Raw genomic sequence first — 27,205 nt, forward strand, 5'->3', positions numbered from 1 at the left:
AGTCGTATCTACAAGTTTTGCCGAAATTAAGTGATTGGCATCAGGCAAATCATACGATCATCGTGCATTTACCAACAAAAGGTGAAAACCGCATTCTTAATATGGCGACGTTTTCAGGTATAAGCTTTGCCGTAAACTAAGGTTGCATATTATAGCTAAACAGAAAATCATGATTTTTTAAAAACTTTTTACCACACACTGTCTTTTTGACTAGGACGGCCGTTGTAATAGATGAACAGCCGGAAATTTTTAGCGTGCATAATAAACAACAGAACACGATTGGAAACTCATGGAATGAAAAAAAAAAAAAAAAAAAAAACTAGGAAAATCTACAATTGTTTTCTAAATTTTCAGTTTTAATGTTGAACTGATTTTCCTTCCATCCCTATTTCACATTATTATTTTTTTTTTCTGACCGTGTTTGTGTTAAAACATTCAGAATAACCAACATAAAGTACTTTTTATTGTGAGTAAAAAAAAATACTAATTACGTAAATATTTATCAAATCATATCCGTAAATTAATAATATTGAGCTATTTTCAGTGTTTATGGGGCTCCAATACGTGAAGTAGATGTCATTGATGATATGCCTTTCACAATGTTTGGCCCTGTATTGTTATATCAAATAAAATAGTCCGTGCACAAAGTATTTACGAAGAGTTTAGCGCCTCTTTTCAGACAAGCTATATGAGACGTGAAAGTACAATATAAACTTAAATTGAACCACCATATCAATTCATCTTAACAAGTGTAGATTGGTATGTATTTGGCCGTTCTCTTGGATATTAATTGAAAATTTTTAAATTAACGATAGATGAGAGTGCAATCTTCTTAAATATATTGTTTTTATTTCATTCCTCGTGCATTTATGCTGAACTATTTTAAATTAGTGTTCATTCGAATTTTCATGTTCAGTATTGTTTCATTTTGACAAGTGTATTATAATTATTATTTTTTGTTTTTCTGTTTTACAGGTTGCTTCCTCATATTCGAGGAAACGTAGGATTTGTATTTACACGCGGAGACTTAGTGGAAGTTCGCGACAAGCTTCTGGAGAACAAAGTGCGTGCTCCAGCTAGAGCTGGTGCTATTGCACCATGTCCTGTAATAATTCCAGCACAAAACACAGGGTTGGGACCAGAGAAGACGTCGTTCTTCCAGGCATTGTCCATCCCAACGAAAATCTCCAAGGGAACGATTGAAATTATTGTAAGTAATAATTCAACGTATTTGGACTTTTGTATGTTGTTACGAAATCATTTTAAGAGGAATCAGTTTTAATTGAAGTAGAATTTACTGTTGATCGTTGAAAGCAGTTCGCTTTGATGTTGAGTTATAATATATGAACTTTATGAGTAGGGGGGATTAATGGGAACGTCAGCAACGAGGCTATATGTCCTTGTCTCGAGTAACAACGTTGCTCATTACTGCAAGATTAAAAGAACAGGCTAAAACATGTCATCCCTTTAAACTTATTCTTCCAGTTACTTTTGCATGAATATCGATTTCTCACTCCCGACCCTTTCCCCTAAAAGTGGTAAAAGTCATAAGTTTTATTAGGTAAAATTGTAAGTCATTGTTTGTGATTGAAGAATGGCATTAGTTACCAATCTTTTTAGGAGTAGGATTTTATGCATAATTGGTTGTAGTAAATGCTCGCTCAGTGCTATGTAGTAGTAGAGTATACCTCCATATTCACAAGACTTTTCTTTTTATTATTACACAAAAATAGTAAAATGCCAGAAATGTAGCTAGTTATGTTTTGAAATACGGCTCAATTTCATTTTACAAGTCCTCAGTTTACTCACCTAAGAGGACGTTATATATGTACATTTGCTGCAACATCTTTAAGATCCTTCAGATTTAGTCCTAGATGCTAATGAGTTGTAACTTTCTAATTTCAAAGGAATATCATTCAATTAAATGGTTATCAAACTAATGACAGCATCCTTAGTGTACAGCATGGAAGCTGTAAAACAGGTTCGTGCGTAGCTCGGGCCTTTGTTACTGGTGTTTTAGGTTGTCCTCTGTAATACGTCAGAGTGGAACGGAGGGCTATGTTGACGGTGGTGATGCAGAGTGGGAGATTTTGGGGTTTCAGAGAAGCCAAATTGTACGTGCACGGTTCGTTGGCAAGTAGGTCGGAGGTGGCCACCATATTAAATGTGTTGCGAGAAACATTGTTCCAAGGTGACGGCAGTCTACAGAAATAATGACAAAACATCAGCGAAACGTGTGGAACAGAAGTTCAGTGATAGTTTTAAAGACTGTAGTGTAAATGCAGTAAATGTGACTGTGGAACTCGAGTAGTGCGTGGAACAGCGTATTGCAACGACCATACTCTGATGCAATTTGCATAACTGCAACATCCTTGGTCGGCTTACAATTGCCAAATCACTGATCACTACCGATTCTTTAAAATCCGTAATATGGTCCGATGAGTTTTTTTATGAGCCACAATTTTGTGGTGTTCCGTGGGTCTGGTGATACAACTTATCAAACTCAGTTGTGCCAGAAATTTTGGGGATATTTTAAGTGACTGTTTACATCCTATGATCTAGATGTTACTTTCATCCAACAACTCATTGTTTCCAAGATGACAATTCGCAATGCCAGAATTACTGTACTTGTTGAAGCGTGGTTTCATTAACACGGGGATAAACTACATAAACAGAATTGAACTTGTGGTGTGTTCTGGAGCAAATATTCTCCACATTCTCGATGATGAAACTAAATGTTCCTCGTTTTGAGGAATGATACAATATTCCTCTGAAAATCATCCATAATTTTTATGTCCCCATTCCACGTCAAAGCAGTGCTGTTGGTAGTAACATGCCATATTCAGCACGTAAGTTGCATTTTTTCACTTTTCCCATTATTTTGAGTACGTTTGTATTGTAATAGCACTGTTCATCACACTGTATGTAGCTCCTGTCTTTCGAAATATCTAGTATTGCGCAACGGAAAACTTCTATTTGACAGGGATCGTAAGAACACGCATCTGTAGATTATTTCATTCCTGATTCGTTGATATCGAGTGTGACACGTCGGATTGGGACTTAAAGACGACATACTGGAGCCAACATCCAGAAGGCAGCATGACACGTTATTGACAAATTATTAATAAAGATCTCAATAGACAATAATCAAAATTTAGAATAGAATTGATGTTATATTATCACCAGACTAATATTAATACAAGAAACAGATACAAAAGAAAACGAAAGACAATAATCAAGGATTTCTGATGTAATTCTTGGCTATGGACAACTTCAGTATGTATCTTCTATGATGAATCAATTTGTATAAAATTTCCATACTTCTTATTTAATTTATGAATATTAGTAGAAAAAAATAAAAAGGTAGATTATGTGAGGTTAGATTTCATAACATGATACATAACAACATCAGCAGCAGTAGTTGAAGTAGGATGGTAGATATTATTCTTACAAGGAAGGGTCACGCAGTGGCTCCGCTGAGATCCGAACGAGACAATTGTGTTTGCATTTGATATGTTATAACTAGATGAATCCCAAAGTTATACGTGCCACCGGGTGGAATGTCGTGAGTTACAACATATTTTGTAATACAAAAGCTACAAAGCTGGCAGAATAGTTTTAACCGAGTCATTTGTTCGGAAACGGTTGGGTAAATGGAAAACTCGGACAATACGTATCCCTTCATTTTCAAGGACACACTTATTCGGATAAAATAGTTTGCCCCAGCGTCCTCGCAGGGTCCCAGACGGGGTCAAACTCAATTTTTTTTTAATGGCAAGGGAGATTAAGTAGCACATCCTTTGAAAGCTGTTGTAAAATGAAAGAAAATGCAGTAAGTCTCGACTCTCTACGACAATCCTGTCCAAAATGGCGGAGGGTCTAAATGTAAACAAGAACTTAATTGAAAAGCCCATGGAAACGTCCCTATAAATCGGAAACGGTGAGACAAATGTGAAAATAGGAAAGGGAGTGTGGCATTATTTTCAAGGTACAACAATTTAAATTAAAGCGTCTTGTCCCAAGGTCCCCACAGGGTCCCAGGTGGGGTCTAACTAAAAGTTTCAAATGGCAAGAGAGGTTAAGAAGCTCATCGTTTGGAAGATCTTGTTAAATGAAAGTAGATGGAGCAAGTCTTGACTTCCTACGACAACCCTGTCCAAAATTGCGGCGGGTCAAAATGTAAACAAAAGCTTAATTTATTTACAAATTAAAGCAAAATGTAAACAGTTTGCTATGCTTACCCTTTCTATATAGGTTTTAAGCGGCCATCTTGGGTTCAAGGTGGCCATAGATTTTCAATTAAGCTTTTGCTTACATTTTGACCCTTTGCAATTTTGGACAGGGTTGTCGTAGAAAGTCGAGACGTGCTCCATCTTCTTTCACTTAACAAGAACTTTCAAAGGATGTCCTACCTCTCTTGCCATTTGAAACTTTTTAGTTGGAGCCCACCTGGGATCATGTGGGGACCCAGGGACAAGACGTTTTCACTTAAATCGTTGTACTTTGAAAATAATGCCACACTCCCATTCCAGTTTTCACATTTGTCTAACTGTTTCCGATTTACAGGAGTGACTATGGTCTTTTCAATGAAGTTTTTGTTTACATTTTGACTCGTCGCCATTTTGCACAGGGTTGTTGGAGAGAGTCGAGACTTGCTGCATTTTCTTTCATTTTACAACAGCTTTCAAATGATGTGCCACGTAACCCCCCTTGCCATTTGGAAATTTTGAATTGGACCCTGTTCGGGACCCTGCGGGGGACCCTGGGACAAAGTTTGTTTTTACCCCAAAAAGTTTTTCGTTGAAAATGATGGGATACGTGTTGGCCGTGTTAGTAACAGAAGTTCGATGATGAGTGATTATAAGTTTATCATTGTTGATCCAAGTGGGCTATTAAAGTCGATAGCGAACAAAAATACGATGGTAGAACAATAATATACACATAGTTAGTAAATCAGTTCCTATTCTCCCTAAGTTAATAGGCATGACTATCTCCACGAAACACAAAATACAATAAATATCTACTATTCATACAAGATGCGATATGCCTCTGCGGTCATATCAAAGTAATTCATTCGTATTTCATATTTACTGTGTAATATTTAACTTCACCTTTAATAAATTTTTAAAATTCGAAGAAGACACTTGTGTTCTATTTAGATAGCCTCAAGAAAATCTGCAGAATAACTATGAAATTCCTCGTAGATATATATATATTCGCTTCGATACCCATGAATCACCGCAGCACATCCAATATTTCTTGACCTGATATACATTGCAAAAGATCCAGATAAAAGAAAGACGTATTCAGTAATAATCAGAAAACTTACCATCATTTTAGAATACATACTGCAATACTTATTGAAGTACGGGAATTTTATCAACTATTATTGCATGTTTAGTACTGATAATTTTGACAGCAGCATCCATATGAAGATTATATCATGTCTGAAGGCTTCGGTGGTGTTGAGAGAATGGGACCCTCAAGCCTAAAACAAATTTAAGCTATCATTGTGTTTGGCATATTTTCTACTATAAAACACTCATTTCTTACTTGGGCAATGCTAGCTGCTTCAATCCACACTGAAGAATAGAATTTCCTCAATCGTTTGTTTTATTGCGATTCTTTATCTGCACAAATTTTATAAATTCCGTTAAAGTTTAATAATTGCAGAATATAAAACGTATTTATTTGAATAACAGAATATGTTTTCTTTTTTTTTTCTTTTTTTTTCTTTTTTTTTTATTTCCGAGAATAAGTTTCTTAAAGAGTGTTCATGGTCTATTTATAATGTTGTTTTGAAATGAACTTAAGTACAGATATATAATCTGTTTACTACTGATAAAATTAATTAAACAATATAAATTTCTCAACTGTTTTAAAACAAACTTTCATAACATTAAAATGACCTGCGGATTGCACATCAAGCCATAGAATTAACTGTTGTAACGCACGTAGTGGAGCACTACAGTATATTTTCCCGTAGGTGCAGTGCTACGAATTAATACACGCGAAACTTACATTGAACGGACAGAGAAAAAAAGCGCACACTTTTTTTTTTTAGTAGTAGTAGTAGTAGTAGTAAAGGAGGGGTTACTGCTTGACTGCTCGACTTTCCACACACTTTAGCCTAAGGAACCACACTAAGCATACAAGTGTAATTTCAGCGTAGGGCAAATCGCTGCAGTTGACAACATCTTGATATCTGCAGCTTACACTTTTCTTCCAGCTTAATGCCATATTCCTCTTCTTCCAGAATTTCCATATAATTCTCAATTAAGACATCTACCGTATATCCATTGTCTGTTTCGGTTTGCATATCATTTCACTGACAGCACATATATATATATATATATACAGTGGTGGCAAAAAGTCCTGAACACACTCATTTTTGTGCCTAATTTTTGTGTTTGACTTCATTTTTCGTTATGAAATTTATTGCACTATCTTAAATATTGTTATTGATTTTAATGTATTTTTTCATGCTGATTTCAAATCTATCTGTAGATTTCATCTAAAGTAAATAGTTTCATTGATACGGTGAAAAAACCTTGACAAGAAAGCACAAGGTCACTGTAAGAATGAGTGTGTGTGTTTTCAACTAATGAAATGCTTTTATTTCAACCAATCAGAGAGCAGTAGCGATAAAGGGTTGAAAGGAGAAGGTGAAACTTGGTTTAGTAGTGTATTGAATAGTGTATTGAAAGCAATTTGAAGTACATTTGTGAAAAATATTGGCATTATGGCTAAGTTTTCATATCTGCCTCAGAATAAAAGGTACAAAATAATACATTTGAAGGAAGAAGGTTATTCTATGCGCCAAATTGCTGCTAAAGTACCATGTGGCCATTCTACTGTCGTGAGAACTTTGAAAAGATTTTCTGAAACAAATTCTATTGCGGACAGGGGGCGATCAGGACGACCAAGAAAAACATCTTTACGTGAAGACAGGTTATTGCAAAGGATTTCACTTTAAACAGAAAGCTTAATTCAACGCAAATTTTGAAACAATGGACTTTGACATCAAATGTGAGTGTGTGCCCAAGAACTGTTAGAGGAAGACTGTTGGAAATTGGGTTACGAGTCTGTAAAGCGTGCCCAAAACCATTACTGACTGAATTTCAACGCAAGAGGCGATTGGCGTGGGCAAGGGAACATTCATTATGGACTATTAAAGACTGGGAAAAGTCATATTTAGTGACGAGAGTCAGTTTTGTATTTCTGGTAATCAAATTAGTGCTTAAGTAAGACGACGCACTCATGAGGAATTCAGCCCTCAGTGTCTGAAGCCCACAGTAAAGTACCCGACAAAAGTGATGGTATGGGGTTGCATGTCTTCTCGTGGTGTTGGAAGACTTCACATCGTTAGCGGAACAGTGAAAGTCATGGATTACATTGAAATACTACAAAATAAATTGTTACCAACTGCAAGAGATCTTTTTGGGAATCAGTCATGGATTTTTCAGGACGATAACGCCCCTTGTCCCCGTGTAAAGGTAGTCCAGAAATGGTTCAAGGACCATACTGTGAATAGAATGAACTGGCCAGGACAGTCTCCCAACCTTAATCCGATAGAGAACTTATGGTTTAAAATTGGTTATGACATTTCAAAGAAAAAACCTTTAAATAAACGTGAGTTAATTGAAGTTTTAATATTTTCCTTCAACCATATTGTCACGAAAGAACTTCTTTTGAAATTAGTGCATTCCATGCCAAAAAGATGTAGAGCCGTAATTAAAGCAAACGGCTGGCCCATAAAATATTGATATTCTAACATGTGACAACAATGTAATTTTCAAAATGCGTATTAAATGTACCGTATTTGTCAATGTTCGTGTTATTCTTCTATTCATATTATGTTACTCTATATTGTTTTATTCTGCACATATTTCACATTATTGTGTTCAGGCAGCTTTACTACAAAAAATATTTTAGATATTAAAAAACTAGTCGTAGATTTGAAATCAGCATGAAAAAATACATTAAAGTCAATAACAATATTTAAGATAGTGCGATAATTTCATAACGAAAAATGAAATCAAACACAAAAATTAGGCAAAAAAAAAAATGAGTGTGTTCAGGACTTTTTGCCACCACTGTATATATATATATATATATATATATATATATATGAGAGAGAGAGAGAGAGAATATCTGAACACTTTCTAAACGCTGCATTCCGGAATTTGAAATATTCAAAAAGGTTTTTGATAAAGTTGTCCACGTAAATGTTTAACAAGGGGTCTATGGGAGGAGGTTTTACTGTAGTAGTTTTAATATACACAAATACAAGTGTGTTCGTTGTAATGTAACTTGGAAGTGGATAGAACTTGAAAAAGACAAGTGGGTGCTTAGTATTTTGAATCTTGTATAAGGCTTGAATTTGTATGTTAGATTACTATATTAGCTAACGTCTCTTTAGTTGTGAAAATAGAGTAACGCAGTGGCGGTTATTCAAAAGAAGTTTGCTCAGATTTGTTATTTATTTTCAGAATGATGTTCACATCTTGAAAGAAGGAGATAAAGTCGGAGCTTCCGAAGCAACATTACTGAATATGTTGAACATATCTCCATTTTCTTATGGTTTATTGGTAGAAATGGTGTACGACTCGGGCACCATATTTGAACCCAGAATCCTTGATATCAAACCAGAAGATTTAAGAGTGAAATTTATGGAGGTAAGTTGTGTTTCAGTGAGCATGTAAATTAAAATGCAGTACAAACCAGAAACATTCCTATAATTTATATTGAGGCTTTCAGATTTTCCACATAACACAAGACACTAGAGTCTCAACCCTTTCTTGATGTTGACTAAATATCTTAGGTTGTAAACGTTAAGAAACTACTCTAACGAAGTTAAGTAGATTTCGACTTAAGGGGATCTTCTACCATCTCCGCTTAGGTTTCTAACTCTCCATTTGATAACATGTAAAATTTAATATGGTAATTTCTAACAAAGTATTGCAGGTAATAACTTGAAATTTTTAATACAAATACACAAGACCCATATAAATCCAACCACGGTCTCCAATTTACGTTACATGCGTTAGATTAATTGCAATATATTCTTCAGTAAGTTTGGCAACAGAGAATAAAAAGTATGCTGCAGAGGGGAGAGGGCTGACCATCTGTTTGCTTGTTAGCTGCTTTTAAAAGGACGCTCTTACCAGAAAAATCACGTTGTGATTCTCACTTCTCAGTGGTTAGAATGGTCTGGACTGGAAGAGCCCAAAACCTCTTCTTTCTTCCTTTCACGGTTTGTTTGTTTCTTCCACCCCCTGCTGTCACAAGAAGACAACTTGTTTCGGAAAGCACTTTGAATTAGTAGCGAAAAGCCAAACTGAATGACACCACGGACGGATTAAAGAGAGGGGCGGTCACTCCCTCCGAGAACATTTGAATACTTTGAATAATCGGAGTAAGAAACTAGAAATTGCGTAATCTAATAAGAAAAGTCTGTTGAAGTATACAAATCAAGACGCATTTTAAGTGTCACAGCATTGTACTCTCATCCCCTCCCCTCCCAATTCCCTTCTGAAGAAGTTCTCTTTTGTTTCTCTGTTCCATATTAGCCTTTACACTTACACTTTCATTATCCAGTATTGATTTTTACCATACCATCTGCACAGAAGGCGAATAAGGTTTACGAGTCCTTCCTGCCCCCTTTTTTAAAAATTGCTAATTATAATAAAATTTATCGAAAACAATTCATCTCAACGATAAAGACTTATTCATTATTGCAATTTTAAAATAAACTCGCCGCCTGTCGCGTATGCTATCGATCTAATATATACGAATAGATGAAAAGTTAGTTTGAAGCGTATTGTTTTTCTGTAATTAAGTCCGAATTCATATTTGTTTCTATTGTTGCATCGACAAAAGTGAGTGCTAAATCGATTTAGGCTCGTTGGTCTTTGCGAGGTCCCTCAAGATGCAAGGCCGTGGGCAGTCGCCCACCACTTGAAACGCCTCTGCACTAGAGGTCTGCACGTGCTCGGGCCTACAAAGAATGTATCACTTCGGGCCCGGGAGGGGTTCGGGCAGTAGCGTCATTTCAGATTTGGCTTGGGGGGCCAAGACCCCTTGATATATGTAAAATTTCGCGTTTTTCACTGATTTACTACTATGCTATTGAAAAAATTATATAAATCTCAAACTCGGGAGGGGGGCAAATGCCTCTCCCTGTCCTCCTAAATGACGCCCCTGGGTTCGGGCTGTGAATTTTTAAATATACAACCATATTTCTCGGATTTTTTCGGGCCTAACTTTGTAAATATAGTGTAAAACGATACAAATTGCACCGTTCTTTCTGGAGGACTTTTAAAACGCAACTGCAAAATCAAACCTCGAATTGCTGTAAATAAAAATACAATTTTTCATTAATAATTAAGTTTCTGCAATTCGGGCTTATTTCGGGCTCATTTGATTATCACAGAGCTCAGTCCGGGCTAGGGCCTAAATGCTAAGACATATTTTGGACTCGGGTCGGGCCTCACATTGTAAATTCACGGGCCGGGCCCGGGCTGAAAATTCCGGCCCGTGCAGACCTCTGCTCTGCACCCGCACACATTCCTTCCTAGTCCAGAAAATCTCCTCCCCTCCGCATCGTCAATAATGGTAAATTTGTTTCTCGTATATTTGCTTATTATTGTAAGAGAAGTTCAAACCAGAACTCTAAAATTTGTTCGTTCTCTGGGGTAATGTGAGTAATGCAAATTAAGAAAGATATGCGTAATATACAAATGTCAGAAAAACTTGATATCAATTTGAATAACCTTTTACGTAATGTTTATTTTAGAAATAATAAACTTATGCAATATCGAGGCATCTGAAATTTAATGTTAAATAGTGGCGAGTGAGCCAGAAGGGGCGTGCACTATTCAGTTAGTCAAAGAACTCATATATGTAGCTTGAAAACTAATACTATTTAAACCAATATTGAATTAGACAAATTTGATCACTCTGGCCACAGAAAAGGCGTCACCTTCTATGGCCCACCCATCGCATGATGGGAATGAAAGACAGAGGGAAAAAAAGACAAATTTGTAAAAAGTAGGATAACCATAATTGGAAATAGTGTATTTTTTAAGGAGGAAACTCAGAAGTACATTCTCGATATAATAATAATAATAATAATAATAATAATAATAATAATAATAATCTTTCTCACTTCAATCATAGGTTGATGCGCAAGAAGGAAATTTTAAAACTTTTCTCTCCCCTGGGAGAGCTGTTTTATAATTTGATAAGGTCTCTTCTTCGTAACTGCCTGGTCGGGCCGCGGTGGGTCAGTGGTAGAGCGTTCACCTCTAATGCATGGCGTCCTTAGTTCGATCTCAGCTCGCACCAAGTGAACTTTGTGGAGGACGAACACCATGTGTGGGGGTTTCTCGGGGTTCTCCCGTTTCCTTCCACTTTCTGAATTCCAGCATTTCCTTCTTTTCACAACATCACTAGCTCCTTTAACCTACCAGGCATAACTGTGGGACGTAAAACTTATAGATTTTTCTATCCTTGATCTTCCACTTCCTGGTTTTCCTTCTGCATTTTCCCCTATCAACACGGTGATCCAATCGGAGTGCCGAATAAGATGTCCAAGCATGCTGTTTCTTTTTTTTTCCTATTATCTTCATGATCTGTCGTCCTTCATTAGCTTCCTTTAGTACGTCTTCATTCCTTTTCCTTATACAGTATTATTATTATTACACAACCACACAAAATAAATAAAAGTTCTGTGCACTGGACTCCAGGGTATTAATTCGATGTATTTTGGTACCCAGAACCCAAATTTCGAAACTCCAGGACGATTTGACCGTGTCAACTTTGTTTTATGGGCGAAGAACGTAAGTGCTGTTTTACGTTTGCTTATGTTTATCGCCCATTTAAAAAAATATCACGGTCAATCGTCCTGGGGTTTCGAAATTTTGATTCTGGGTACCAAAATATTTTGAATCCATACCCTGGGGTCTGGTGCACAGAACTTTTATTCTTTTTGTGTAGCTGTGTTATTATTATTATTATTATTATTATTATTATTATTATTATTATTATTATTATTATTATTATTATTATTATTATTTTCCATGCGTACATTTTCTCGAAAATATCCTCCCCCTAAGAGATGATCAACAATTCATTCCTGAATAGTACTCAGCTTCTTTTCCTACTAATGACTATTTAGGAGTTTTTCCTTAGCTGAATCTCGTTATTGTCTCCATTGTACGTAGAATAGGATTCGATTGCCAGTGTAAGCTCACAACTTCCGAAGTTGAGTCAACATCGTGAAAGAAATGGAGAACTATCCGAATAAAGTGGTAGCGATCTCTGGCCAAGAAAGACGAAAGGATTGTTTGATGTCATTGCACTGATCACGATCTTCTAGGTTGTGAATGTTTACCAGCTGGCATGTCCAGGCCCCTATGGGCTGTATTGCTGAGTTTAGATTTTAGACTAATAAACAGCTGTCTTTAGAAAATAACCTTGTAACACAAATATGATAGTCATGAGTTCCGAACCATAGTGTCAAGTGGTATAAATCTCACTTGGGTGGTAAAATTTGTTATTAGACATTCGTGGAAATCAACTGCTCTGTTAAAATATTTCAGTTTTCTAACATTGTTATGCCTAATTATTATTAAGCATTAATAATTAATTATTATTAAGAAGAAGCTGAAAATCGAGAAACATGGAAGAAATATTTCAAGGTCCAAACTGAAAATTAAGAAGAAACGAAAAAAATCTCATCAGTCCCAGGACCGGCCAAAAGGCAGAATACTTAATAATAATAATAAGAAGAATAATTTTAAAATTTCGTTCTTGATTATAAGAATACATTATACATTATAAAAGTCGTATACAAAGAAATGTATACATCCTAGAAATAGTATATACATATCAACGAAATACCTTACTACTGTCAAACAACACTTGTACAGTGTATACATTTATATTAATTCTATAGACTGTCACGTCTTTTAATCACGTGGCTCCCCAGCTTGGCTCACAACGATGAGCAAACGCCAATGATTTGAGTATTCTAGTAGGGAATCGAACCTAGAATCACGCGAACAGGAGTCAAAAGTTCTAACCACAAGACAATGGAACCCCTTAGTATGACGTTATGCTTGAAATTCAAATGATTCTACCAAAAACAATTATCAACGAAATAGTTTATTACATCTCTAACACATTACATTTATACTGTGCATACATCTATATTAATTACATTATGAAAAGGAGTAGAATGACTATATGCCTGAAATTAAAATGATCCTACAAAAAGCATATTTTTCAACGAAATACCTTCCTATTGTCATGTATACGGGTAATTTTATTCGTGGGTGGAAGGAGGAGTCGCCCGAAGTAAGGAAGAAATACAATACTCTCCTATCTGATAATTGAAATCATGAATAAATTTTATTATTATTATTCTTTCTGTATATGTTCATTTTCGAGTTAATCATTCCGTATCGGACTCCCGAAGAAAAAAAAACTATCGAAACAACTTATTGACCGTGCTGATAGCGACTACTCCCCGTCACGACACCGTTTTTCAGTTTTGTTAGTGTTAGGAAAAAGAAGAGTGAGAAAGAAGAGTAGCAGAGGGAGGCAGAGAAGAAAAGAAAAAGAATGAAGAAAGATAAAGGATTGGAGGAGAAAGGATTACTGGATAATTCAGGAAATATAGTAATGAACTTGAATGGTTATTAACGAAGGATCAATTCCGAAGTGATCCAGAAATAGACGCATGTCCATAAATACGAGCCTGATCTGGGTCCAGGCGACTGCACAAGAGGGAGTTGCCCAAACCCAGCCCAAGCTAGGTGAAAATGGAATTTAATTGGTTGTAAGGTAATCCTGAATGGTAAATATTAACTATCCAGTCTCTGAACTCCATACTCTGAGATCGACCACACATATGAATTAGCTTGGCGAGACTTCTTTTTTGGAAGGAGTGAGTACCAAATTCTTTTCCTCTTTGATTCCTTCATTTTGTCACACTTCTTGCAACACAGATATTATAGCACAACGACAGTAGAATTTCCAGTAAGTGCACTTTGCAGTTCGTTTCAAGACTATTCTAAAACTCAAGGATCACAAAATCACCCTCTCCTCTTTCCCTTTTCGAAGGGATCTTTCGGGAGGAAAGGTGAAAAATGTGGAAACAATTGGATACAATTACTAAGAACATTTTCCTTCTTCCTTCACAAGTCTCTTGTTTATGGTCATTTCGTCTTGTGTGATAAGGCGGACTTCAGAACACAAAATTGCAACGCTCCAGATTCCCTACCCAAATTGTCACGCGGTTCGTATGTCAGTCTTCGAGTTTCTTCAAAGAATGTTACATTATCTGCTATGAGATCTGCAAACGATCTCCATTGTATAACTGCTATCTCGATAGAGGCAGTGGACAAAACTAGGACAAAGCTGCCCAAAACAAGTTTTTGACAAAAAAAAAAAAGGAAGAAACAGAGACAACATTTGTTTTTAGCCAGAAGCGCTCATAAATCACTACCACGTGACGCGAAGACTATTAGGGCTAGAGGTTCAGCAGAGAGCTTTCAATTCCTGGAGAAATTCTATCCTCTACGTTGCCAAGTGTAAACGGAAGTATACATTATAATTAATCTAAATTGATCTGGGGCATTAAATCAAAAACAGAAACCATGAACATATAGGTATTGCTGTTGGAAAATATCATGGAAAATTTGGAGACGGTAAGTGCAATATCTTGTTAAATATTCACATAGAAATATCTACGTGTTATCTTATAGGGATCCTGAAACACTTGCAAGTGGGTAGACATCCCCTTAATATTAAAAGCAAACTTGTTAAAATTAGGTTTTTAGCGAAGAGTTTTAAAGAAGAGAGTGTTGAGAGAGAAATAATAACTTGAAAACAGTGTAGTAAAGTTTTTTCGAATATTTCAGGGGTGCGAGAACTTGTTTCATGGGTGACTTCTTTTTCGCTCTTTTGTATTACATTAAGATTGGAGTGATTAATAGAGAAAGAATTTCTTTGTTACACCAACTGAACATTGTTCATCATCATTCTACGTTTGCAGAGCTCCGCTCCCTCTTACACCCCGTTCTTGATATTACTGGTTTTTATTGAAGGTTCCAAAGATGTTGGTTGTGACTTTCTTACACGTACTCATAGTTTAAATTACACGCATTTTCTTCAGTGTTCACGGCTGGGCTAGGAAAGAAGGAAACAACCGATTTAAACTTATTTTTACACAGTAAATCCTATGTAAGTGTGAATTCAATAATACACAGTGAAACAGTGGACTGGACTTGTATTCGAACCCTGGAACTTCGGCGTACAGTACCGATGCGTTAATCACTACGCTATGCAGTCCGCTCCCAGAACGAGCATACTTTCTCATTCTGCGGTGCTTTTTTACCCGAACCACCTGGCTTGTACCACAACCTACCCGCTGTGCTTGTACAATTCCAGTGTGCAATGTTCAGAACACCACTAACGGTTGTATAGTTATTACAATAATGAATGGAGGAAACAACAAATTTAAACATATTTTTACACGCCGAATTCTCTGTAGGTAAGAATTCAATAACACCCAGAGTGAAATAATCCATGACTGGACCGGGACCCGATCACGGGAATCTTTTTCTTGACAATTTGTTTTTGTGCTGTCATTAAATTTAGCACATGTAACTTATTTTTCTAGTCTGCTGTTTTCACGATGCCATTAATATTCTTTATCCTGTGGAGTTTCTTGATTATACATGCAATATCATGGGCAAAATACACTGCTCAGATAAACAAACTTTCATTATTATAAAAAGAATAACTGATTGAAATACGTATGTATCTTGTGTATTTTTTTAAATGTCACGACACACAATTCAGGTAAACCAACTTTGACTTTTATATGAACAAAAGAGCTTTGAAAATTGAGAACCCGAAACTATTTTATGAGTAGATGCGAAGGAAAAAGACTTAAGATCAAATATAATACTTATTTTCATTGAAGGAAAGATAGTGTTTGTCCAGCCATTTCAATGCTATTACACGACCATCATTATCAATAATATGAAGGGTAAAAGGATAAGGAATTCAGCAATGTAAGAGGCTAAGAACAATTGTGTATTACATGTCGCTGGGGAGGGATTATTTGGGGAGCCATGCATGAACATTGCTTATTATTTGGGTCATGCATTAAAAATTTAGTGTTAGTTAACGTTTACTACTGGATATCATGTTACTAATTTTTGTTTTTGTTCTAGGGCGTCCGAAATGTTGCTGCATTATGTTTGAGTATAGGTTATCCAACAGTTGCTTCTGCACCTCACAGTGTTATAAATGGATTTAAGAACTTACTGGCCATTGCAGCTGTAACGGATATCGAATTTAAGCAAGCAGAAATGGTCAAAGAATTCATTAAGGTATGTAATAGTTGTTTTAGTTGTTTATTTTTCTTGAGTGATGATTAATTATCTACAATAAATTGACTCTCATCACTGTGCATTTTGCCATCTGAGAGAGTTCCGTTGCGAGTTAGACGTAGGCTAATTGTATCTCCAGACCTATAGATACAGGTAGAACTGCGAATCGGGATAGCCGGAAAGTGTCACTCCCTAATAATCACAAAAATTAATGTCGACATTAAGAATAAGACCATAAATTCAGTAATTGTAATGGATACTTGAACCATGGCTCACTTCAGGCATCATTTGTTGTCAGTGGGTTCCAAAGGAATGTGTTACATAAGGAGCGTTCAAAAATAAGCGAGCCGGGCCGAGGAACAGAAACTCTTACCTGTATGTTAGAGGTATTGGCTCTGGCTGTTAAGGCACTTGCCCCACTGTGACACAAGGTGGTGAATGGCTGTCTCGTAGAATTACCTGGGCTGCGTTGCAAACCAGTTCCGAACGTACTGCTGGACATCGTCGTCTGAGGTGAATTGTTTGCCACTCAGACCCTTTTTAAGGACACCAAAAATGAAATAGTCGCAGGGAAAGAGGCCCGGGCTGTAGGTAAGGTGACCGAGAACCTCCCACTTGAATTTCTGCACGACTGACCTGACCGTGTTGGCCGTATGCGGTCGGGCATTGTCATGGGGCAAAATGACCTCACGGGTTAACTTGCCTTGTCTTTCGATTTGGTCGCTTGGGGAAGGTTGGTCAATGTTTGCGCATAATGCTGGGTATTCACTGTTGTCCCGTGCTGGATGAAGTCTATCAGAAAGGGGTCGTCTTGGTCAAAGAACAACATCAGCATAACCTTTCCTGCACCTCTGTGGATGGCCGTAATTTTTTTTTTTTTCTTTCTTTCTTCCTGGTTCGAAGTGATGACACCAAGACTCATCTCCAGCCACCACTCGCGCCAGAAACTCATTCTCTTCCGTGGCATAGCGCTGCAGATGATCAGGACAGTGGGCCAATCAACATACTTTGTTGTGGTTGAAGACTGTGGGGGCACACTTACGACGCTCAAGTTGACCTCGGCGGCTACGGCTTCACTGAAACTGTGCGGTCCTGGGTAACGAGTGCATCAATCAGCTGGACGATATCATCGGCTAGCGGCACCCGTCCTTCCCTGAAACGCTTGTGCCACTCCTTGACCCTTGCAAGGGACATGCAATGTTCACCGTAAGGGTGTCTATCGGTCATGAAAGTCAAGAAAGTCACGAAATTTAGCTTTTAGGTCACGAATTTTTTATCTACAAATATAGGTCGAGACTGGTAAAATTTTGTTCTATAAAATGTCAAATGGTCGGCTGTAGACGCTACCAAATCGCAAGCAAAAGCATACTTCTATCACATGCATGAAAATTGGACCTAATTCGCACCAAATTCGCTCCTGAGATTGTCTTTCAACTGGCATCATTGAGCAGTTGGTGTGACATTTCAGTGTCTAGTTTTTTGTAATTTATACCAGTGTTCGAAGTGGAAATAAAGCAGAGGTGGTATGTTTTATTACTATTTTGACTCGACATACCGTCTGTCTAAATGTTGAAATACAATGAGGGTATGTTGCCTAAAAGATTTCATTTCTATTTACATAATGACTCAAAACCATGAAAGAGTTTCTCCGTAGTTGGGGGGGGGTGCATGGATAGATTTTGGCTCGCCCCGAACTTTCTAAGAAGAATAAAAAATATTCCCTTATGTTGTGTTATAAAGAATTATATATGAAAGCATTGAAAGCAGAGTTTTTAAAACAATTTCCTGCGGAAGAACTCACGGACCCCCCATTCGATTGAGAATTATTCCAGACCTCCGGAAGGTCCGCCCCCACAGCAGACAAACCCTAAATCCACCTATGCTCAAAACACGACAATTATATGTATTAAAGCAAGACATGTACGTAAGAAAGAAACAATTGAATATGGCACAATAAAATATAAAACAATATTCAATAGAACAGATTTAACAATAAAGGACTTAAGCAAAACAACAGATTTTTTTTCATAGCTTACACTATATTTCTCTCGTAAATACCGGACTCAGTTACGTATTTCTTTATAATTGCAGACACTAAAGAAGTTCCCTTGAACTCATAACGATACTTTCCGATCTCAGTTTAAACAAGTCATTTTCAGTACACTGCCCTTTGTTTGGATGGCCCACGACACGGATTACATAGCCTAACGGACTCATCCCTTTCTGTTATATGAGCCAGATGTGCAATCAACACAACTAGGGTTGCCAACTTTTGCAAGTGGAAACACCGGACACCCTCGAGGAATACTATATACTCTTAAGGTTATTCAGAACGTCCAAACAGTTTGTGTCTAAAACGATAGATGGCGCCACCGTCACCAATGTTAACATATACAACTAATAAAATTAAAACAATCAAATATAAAATAAACAGTTCAAAAATTAAGCAAAAACGGATATAATCTGGTTAATGGACGTTACAAAATCTAGGGAATGGTACGTGTCGATTTCAGATATTGTTATTAGTTTCATTGTTAGAGGCCACCATTGTTAAGTAAACAATCAACTTTATCTGCCGTACTTTCTACCAGAAACTGACCAAACTTTGCACACCCATTTAAGATTGAAATATCTAGGGAATGGTACGTGTGGATTCCACATATTGTTGTTAGTTTCATTGTTAGAGGCCACCATTGTTAAAGAAACAATCAACTTTATCTGCCACACTTTCTACCACAAACTGACCAAACTTGGCATACCCATCGGATTACAACTGAGATATCTACTGAATGGTACCAGTCGATTTCACATATTGTTGTTAGTTTTATTGTTCGAGGCCGCCATTGTTAAATAAACAATCGTTGGATTTCTCCATTGTTAGATAAACAATCAACTTTATCTGCCATACTTTCTATCACAAACTAACCAAGCTTGGCACACTCATTTACGATTGAGATATCAATAGAGTGGTACGTGTCGATTTCACCTATTGTTGTTACTTTCATTGTTAGAGGCCACCATTGTTAAATGAACAATCAACTTTATCTGCCATACTTCCTACCAGAAACTGGCCAAACCTTGAACACACATTTAAGATTAAAATATCTAGGGAAAGATATGTGTCGTTTTCTCATATTGTTGTTAGTTTCATTGTTGAAGATCACCATTGTTAAATAAACATTCGTTGGATTTCTCTATTGTTAAATAAACGATTAACTTTAACTGTCATAATTTCTACCACAAACTAAGCAAACTTTTCACACTTATGAACGATTGAGATATCTATGGAATGGTATGTGTCGATTTCACATATTGTTGTTCTTTCATTGTTGAAGGCCACCATTGTTAAATAAACAATCTTTGGATTTCTAAATTGTTAAATAAACAATCAACTTTATCTTACACTCTTTCTACCAAAAACTAATCAAATTTGGCGCCGTCATTTACCATTGAGATATCTATGAAACAATACGTGTCGATTTCACTTATTTTTATTAGTTTCATTGTTAGAGACCACCATTGTTAAATAAAAAATCAACTTTATGTGCCACACTTTTTAACAGAAACTGACCAAACTTTGCACACCCATATAAGATTGAAATATCTAGGGAATGGTATGTGTCGATTTTACATATTGTTGTTAGTTTCATTGTTGAAGGCCACCATTGTTAAAGAAACAATCAAGTTTTTCTGCCACACTTTCTACAACAACCTAAACAAAATTTGCAGACTCATTTAAGATTAAGATATCTATGGAACGATATGGGTCGATTTCACATATTGCTGATAGTTTCATTGTTAGAGGCCACCATTGTTAAATAAACAATCAACTTTAACGGCCATACGTTCTACCACAAACTGACCAAACTTTGCACACCCATTTAAAGTTGAAATATCTAGGGAATGCTATGTGTCGATTTCACATATTGTTGTTAGTTTCATTATTGAAGGCCACCATTGTTATATAAACAATGGTTGGATTTCTCCATTACTAAATATACAGTCAACTTTATCTGTAATATTTTCTACCACAAACTAACCAAACTTGGCACACTCATTTACGATTGAGATATCTATGGAATGGTGCGTGTTGATTTCACTTATTGTTGTTACTTTCATTGTTAGAGGCCACCATTGTTAAATGAACAATCAACTTTATCTGCCATACTTTCTACCACAAACTGGCCAAACTTGGCACACCCATTTAAGATTGAAATATCTAGGCAATGGTACGTGTGGATTCCACATATTGTTGTTAGTTTCATTGTTGAAGACCACCATTGTTAAATACACAATCGTTGGATTTCTCCATTATTAAATATAGTCAACTTTATCTGTCATATTTTCTGCCACAAACTAACCAAACTTGGCACACTCATTTACGATTGAGATATCAATGGAATGGTTCGTGCCGATTTCACACATTGTTGTTAGTTTCATTGTTAGAGGCCACCGTTGTCAAGTAAACAATCAACTTTATCTGCCGTACTTTCTACCAGAAAGTGAAGAAACTTTGCACACCCATTTAAGATTGAGATATCTAGGGAATGGTACGTGTGGATTCCACATAGTGTTGTTAGTTTCATTGTTGAAGGCCACCATTGTTAAATATACAATCAACTTTATCTGCCACACTTTCTACCACCAACTGACCAAACTTGGCATACCCATCGGATTACAACTGAGATATCTAGGGAATGGTGCCTGCCGATTTCACAAATTGTTGTTAGTTTCATTGTTATAGGCTACCATTGTTAAATAAACAATTCACTTTGTCATACGTTCTACCAGAAACTGACGAAATTTTGCACACTAATTTAAGTTTTAAATATCTAGGGAATGCTATGTGTCGATTTCATGTATTGTTGTTAGTTTTGTTGCTGAAGACCACCATTGTTAAATACACAATCGATGGATTTCTAAATTGTTAAATAAACAAACAACTTTACCTGCCATACTTTCTACCACAAACTAACCAAACTTGGCACACTCATTTGCGATTAAGATGTCTATGGAATGGTACGTGTCGATTTCACATATTGTTGTTAGTTTTCTTGTTAGAGGAAACCATTATTAAATAAACAATCATCTTTATCAGCCATACTTTTTAGCAGAAACTGGCCAAACTTTGCATACCCATTTAAGATTGAAATATCTATGGAATGGTATGTGTCGATTTCACATATTGTTTTTGTTTCATTGTTGAAGATCACCATTGTTAAATAAACAATCATTGGATTTTTTCTTTCTTAAATAAACAATCAACTTTATCTTACATACTTTCTACCACAAACTAACCAAACTTTGCACACCCATTTAAGATTGAAATATCTAGGAAATAGTACGTGTTGATTCCACATATTGTTGTTAGTTTCATTGTTGAAGGCCACCATCGTTAAACAAAGAATCAACTTTGCTATATTTTGTACCAGAAACTGACCAAACTTGGCACACCCATCGGATTACCACTGAGTTATCTATGAAATGGTACTTGTCGATTTCAGTTGTTGTTGTTAGTTTCATTGTTAGAGGCCACCATTGTTAAATAAACAATCAACTTTATCTGTCATACTTTCTACCAGAAACTAACGAAACTTTGCTTACCTATTTACGATTGAAATGTCTATGGAATGGTACATGCCGATTATCAAGGGCTAACAAGCCCTAGCCAAATTGTGTGTAATACGTCATTATGCTTGGGATCAAACGATAATTATTCGTGATCAAACGAGCTGGCCAAATTCCGATTGAATTTGTTTTCATGGTGGCTGTGGTGGAGGGGCTAACAAGTCATCGGTAAATGTTATTGTTCGGAAAATGGAATAGTGCAAAAAAAATAAACATATTTCATTCAGAACTTTGTTGTGCCTGCTTTGTAACCAGTGTGAATTAGTTGTGTGCCGCCAGATTTCTTTTCGTTCTTTTTTTTTTTTTTCGTCTCAGGTGGAGCGGGATGGCCCCCTACAGCGTTCCTAGAATTACACTCTAAAAGCCCACAGCGTTCCTAGAGCTGCACTCTAAATTCCCCTCCCATATAACTGACCTTTGTTTCACAGCAGACACCTCACATTTGAACTCTGTTGAGATTCTGTCGGTTGTACGCACAAATTGAGAGTATAAACATGTATTAGGGAATGAGAAGTTCTCGAAATAAATTTGCAAGCTGAATATTTTTTCGCGACATAAGTAAAGAGTAATTGTATATCCTTGAAGAGTACCCTGGAGAGTAAGAAAACTCTAAGCAAAATAATCATTGAATAAATAGCAATGTAATCACAGTAATGTATATATGGCATGTTGTATTTCTACCAGATTGTCAGAGCACTAATTCTCTCATTTTTTGATGTGAGCGGTCTCGCTATCGAATCTCCAGAAGAACTTTAAAAAAAAAAATGTATTTAGGTCTATTCCATTTTAAACAAACGAAATACGTTGCGTAAAAGAACTTTCCATGTTAAAATATTTGATGGGTAGAGTAGTTTGTGTGGGATTTGATTGTTATTGCATGTATCTATTGCATGCTGATTGGGTAGCTGGGAAGGCAGCCAAGATATTTATTCTGACGGTTGCAAGCCCGTGAAAATACAGAGCAACATTTACTCCAAGGGAGTAGATAATAGATTAAAAAAAAAAAAAAACTACCGTGAGGGAGAGAGCCGAAAAGAGTTTATAGTATGAAATTTTGTCCGCAACTAGGGAAGTTCCGCCAGGAACGCCGGATCACCTGTATATGGCTCTCATTGTTGAGACACTAAAATTTTTCAATTAATCGTATACGGAAGATAAACATTAATAAACTATTTTTATTTATTTACTTATTCCTCGAGGGGTAGTCTATCTCAGAAGATTACGATTAGCATAATTCTATGTTTCAGGGGTGCGCTTCCAATCCACCTCCCAGAGGCGGTTTTTGGGTGGGGGAACCGGACCTTGTCCTTAGATCCACACATTAATTAAAGTATATGTAACACACATGTACGTATGTGTGTGTGTGTGCGTATGATATGTGTATATGTATGTATGCTGAATGTAAAATATTTTTGAACCAATGTTTCCAATCCAAATAATACAGCCCAACGGCTCCAACTCGCCAAAAACAAATTCCGCCTGTGTCACCTTCTACACATCAGCGGCTATGCCCATAGTATATTCTATGATAACAATTGACTGAATGTGCTTTTCAAGTTTCTAGCTCATTTTCTTGGAAAGAGAATGCGTAAGACTCTCTTAGTGTTGCAACGAGACGAGACAGGACTCTTTGAAGCGAGACACGATACAATACGAAACGTTTCGTAAAACGTCTTGTCTCGTGTCTCGAAAAATACAAACACAGTTTCTGAATTTGCTTAAAAATTTATTAACTCGGAATAAATTATTTGCCTTCGAAATGTATACCATCTTTTATTATTTCAAATGATCCAAATGATTCAACGTTTCAAACCCTACAAAGAACAGGGAATACCTAAAGCACTTTTTAAAAATGATTCTTACAAACAGCTTTCACTTCCATTTTTCAATAGATTCAAGTTTAATTATTTTGTGATAGTGCTCCAGATTCAAATACAATGTAAAGCGTTCATTGAGATCAGTGTTTCAGAAGATTTTATTCCGGGGGCTGGGGGAGATATCTACGTATAAAAATCCTTTAATAGAAGTACAAGTATGCGTAGAAGTGGCAATGTTATCAGTAACTAACTATTGTTTCATGGTCTTTCTCGTTCCGAACCAAGACAGAAACGTGTCAGCCTTTCTCGACACTGAGTTTCGAAAAAGATTCTGATTTGACAATAAAATTTATCTTTTTTATCCTTTTATGCTGTTATTTGAAGATAAACCATTTTTTAAATGGGAAAGTTACATAGGCCTCCTTATTTGTTGAAGTGGCGCCAGGGGTTCTGAAAAAAGGATATCAGAATAAATGGGGAAATCTTGCCTTTCGTCTGTACTGACGGTATTGACAAATGTTCCTATCGAAGTAATTACGGGTTCAGTCGAAACTAAGCAGTCGTTGCTGGAGGATTGCAGTCGTGTTTTGTGTTGTGCTCTGTTAACCAAACTAGGTTAAAAGCTATAATTTTAACCACTTGGTTTAACAGTTCTTTTGTGGGCCTCAGCCTTTCTGGTGTTGCCACGAGACGAGACAGAACCATTCGATACGAGACGAGACGGACACATCTTTTCTAGACGAGACGACACAGCCAGAAGTCTCGTCTTGTCTCGTTTCGTCTCATGGCAACACTAGACTCTCTAGATATATCAGTGCAAGGTATGACAACGTTCCTCACGGAGCACATGTTAGCTCTCAGCCTCTTTCTTTCACTGATGTTTGTTTACGTAGTAGATGAATATATAGAGAGTAACAAAAGGATGAGATATGCAGATTCTCCTGAAACCACATTAAAATTGTAGCAGTATTTGGAGCTTGTTATAAATGGATTTACCGGGGAACTAAAATAATTCTGGGAACTGATCATACAGTATTGATATAAATAAACATGGAAACAAGTAAATACAAAGAACTGAAATCGTGAATTGGTTTCAAAATACAGAAATCTCGAAGGAATATCTGTTTAGGCGGCTTTAATTGTAAAGGAATTTTGAATAAATTTGCATCCCCTGAATTCTTATACATAAAAAATAGAAATCTTTCTTTTAGCGTACGAATGAGATGCTTTAGGAAATTAGGTTAAGATAATTAAAATGATACTGTCCTTTGCAAAATTTAAGAGGAATACCATGATCGAAAAAGCATGAGTCAAACTATAAAGGTCAGTGGTAGCTTTTGCCATTTCTTACGACCACTATACGCACCTTATTGCGAAAAATTTATTCGTATTTTAAAACCGATATCATTCAATAAATGTCAAATTTAACAGATCTTGAGAGATGAAATGACAAAAATTGTCATTACCTCTGTCGCATAAGATATTCTAGCTTTGTGACCCATGTTATTATATGACTTTCACGATAAGTGACAAGAAGAATATAAATCCCAAGTTCAAAACGTAAGGAAAGAAACCGGCTGTTCGCGCTTCAAATTATGAAAAATGTACCAAAATGGTTGAAATTATGATTTTGTATTTCTTTACGAGAAAGAAGAATAAAAATAAAAATTGGAGCAATTCTAATCATGTATGTATAAGTCCACTATCTTCTTCAAGTTACTAAACTAACTTCAAGTGTTTCAACCATTTTTGACACATAACTCGAAAACTTTTAGAGATATTAGAGGCAAGAATACGTGGTTGATAATGAGCTTTTTAATTATGTCACAATACTTTTGAACTTTACCTTATGAGAAATGGCATATTCCAAAATTAATTCAGTACCACCCTAACCTGAATTTTACCAAATGATTAGCGAAAGTGATACGGTGTGCATCGTCCAGGGATTAATTCCCGGTGTGGCACTCAAACATTTCTGTGTTGACCAAATATCGAGAGAAAAGTTGGGAAACTAAAAGATAGCGGACTTCAATCTAGACAGCCGGCGACGTTGGGTGTGGTTGTGCTTACTACTAACATAAGCCCGCTGCAGGCTCAGATCACAAGGGACTGTTGCGCAGGATTATCTATCTATCTATATCTATCTATCTATCTATCTATCTATCTATCTATATATATATATATATATATTGGTGTTATTATTTTACCTTACATTCTCTCAGTAGCGTAAGTAAGGACGAATGGGCCTCCCCGCAAAAATGTTAAACGGAACCCTCTTTCCACATTCATGAGTCACGTAAAATTTACAGAGAACAGTTTTGACTTTCTATGTTCTATCTAGTGAGTCACAACTTGCTCATATGCTAAAAATGCACATTATTATTATTATTATTATTATTATTATTATTATTATTACTAGCAGCGTTCACCCCGCTTCGCTGCGGTCACCCCGGAACGCAATAAACTTTGTTACTTAGATAATTTTTACTTTTTCGCTTTCAAGTGATATGATAAAAACCATAGAAGATTGCAGTAAATCTTAACATTATATCGCCTGTCATTTATGTTAACCCGCCCCGCTTCGCTGCGGTCATCCCGGTGCTGGCATATTGTAAAAGTGTCTGTAAAAATAAGCAAATCAATTAAAAAATTTTAAACAGAAGATTCAAGCTATTTTCCGCTGTATATCGCCTGTCATTTATGTTAACCCGCCGAGTGACACGGTCATGCGGGTTGCATATAAATACGTTTATTTTTACCTATGATGAACTAATAACAAAGGATTTGTACGTTATGGACACTTGAATGGTCAATTATCTCAAGACACTGGTAATTAAAAATTAAAGTGATATGATAAAAACCATCTAGGGTCCAAATCCTAATAACCCCCCAAAAATGAAAGAAATTGGTTCAGCCGTATTAGCGTGATGAGCGGACAAAGGATTTTGTACGTTCTCTTTTATATATATAGATTATTATTATTATTATTATATTGTGCTATAGTTTTCGTCTATTCTGTTATACCAAATTCGAGAGTCTACGACATCCGACATTTTTAATGAGGTGTGGTCGTCCCACTTTTTGTTGTTTGGTTCGATGCTGGTTTCACTGTTCTTTTCCCATCTTTGAAATACATAAGCACGGCAGATCGCGAAAACTCGACAAGTCGCGTTGTTTCCGAAATGAAGCTCCCAGCCACTTAGTCACCCTGATATATCGTCGTCTTTCCCCATTCAAGGCACAAGCATCACACTGACTAATCGAGTGAGATTTCTTGTCGTGTTTGGCGCGCGGTTGTGTTATGCCTTGTAGCTCTTATCTCAGCCCGATGATTTCGTTGAAAAAGTAGCG

General features: G+C 36.4%; 1 protein-coding gene across 1 annotated transcript in view; it reads left to right on the plus strand.

The window, feature by feature from the left end:
• RpLP0 (ribosomal protein LP0) overlaps nt 1–27,205 on the plus strand; it is a 56,395-nt gene that overhangs the window by 16,832 nt on the left and 12,358 nt on the right. The window contains exons 4-6 of the mRNA XM_081769449.1: nt 976–1,210; nt 8,493–8,678; nt 16,251–16,409. Coding sequence (XP_081625575.1) covers nt 976–1,210; nt 8,493–8,678; nt 16,251–16,409 — 580 coding nt within the window. The remainder of the gene's footprint in view (nt 1–975; nt 1,211–8,492; nt 8,679–16,250; nt 16,410–27,205) is intronic.

This window comes from Thermobia domestica, chromosome 8, assembly GCF_964235325.1.
Source record: "Thermobia domestica chromosome 8, izTheDome1.hap1.1, whole genome shotgun sequence".
Taxonomy (NCBI): domain Eukaryota; kingdom Metazoa; phylum Arthropoda; class Insecta; order Zygentoma; family Lepismatidae; genus Thermobia; species Thermobia domestica.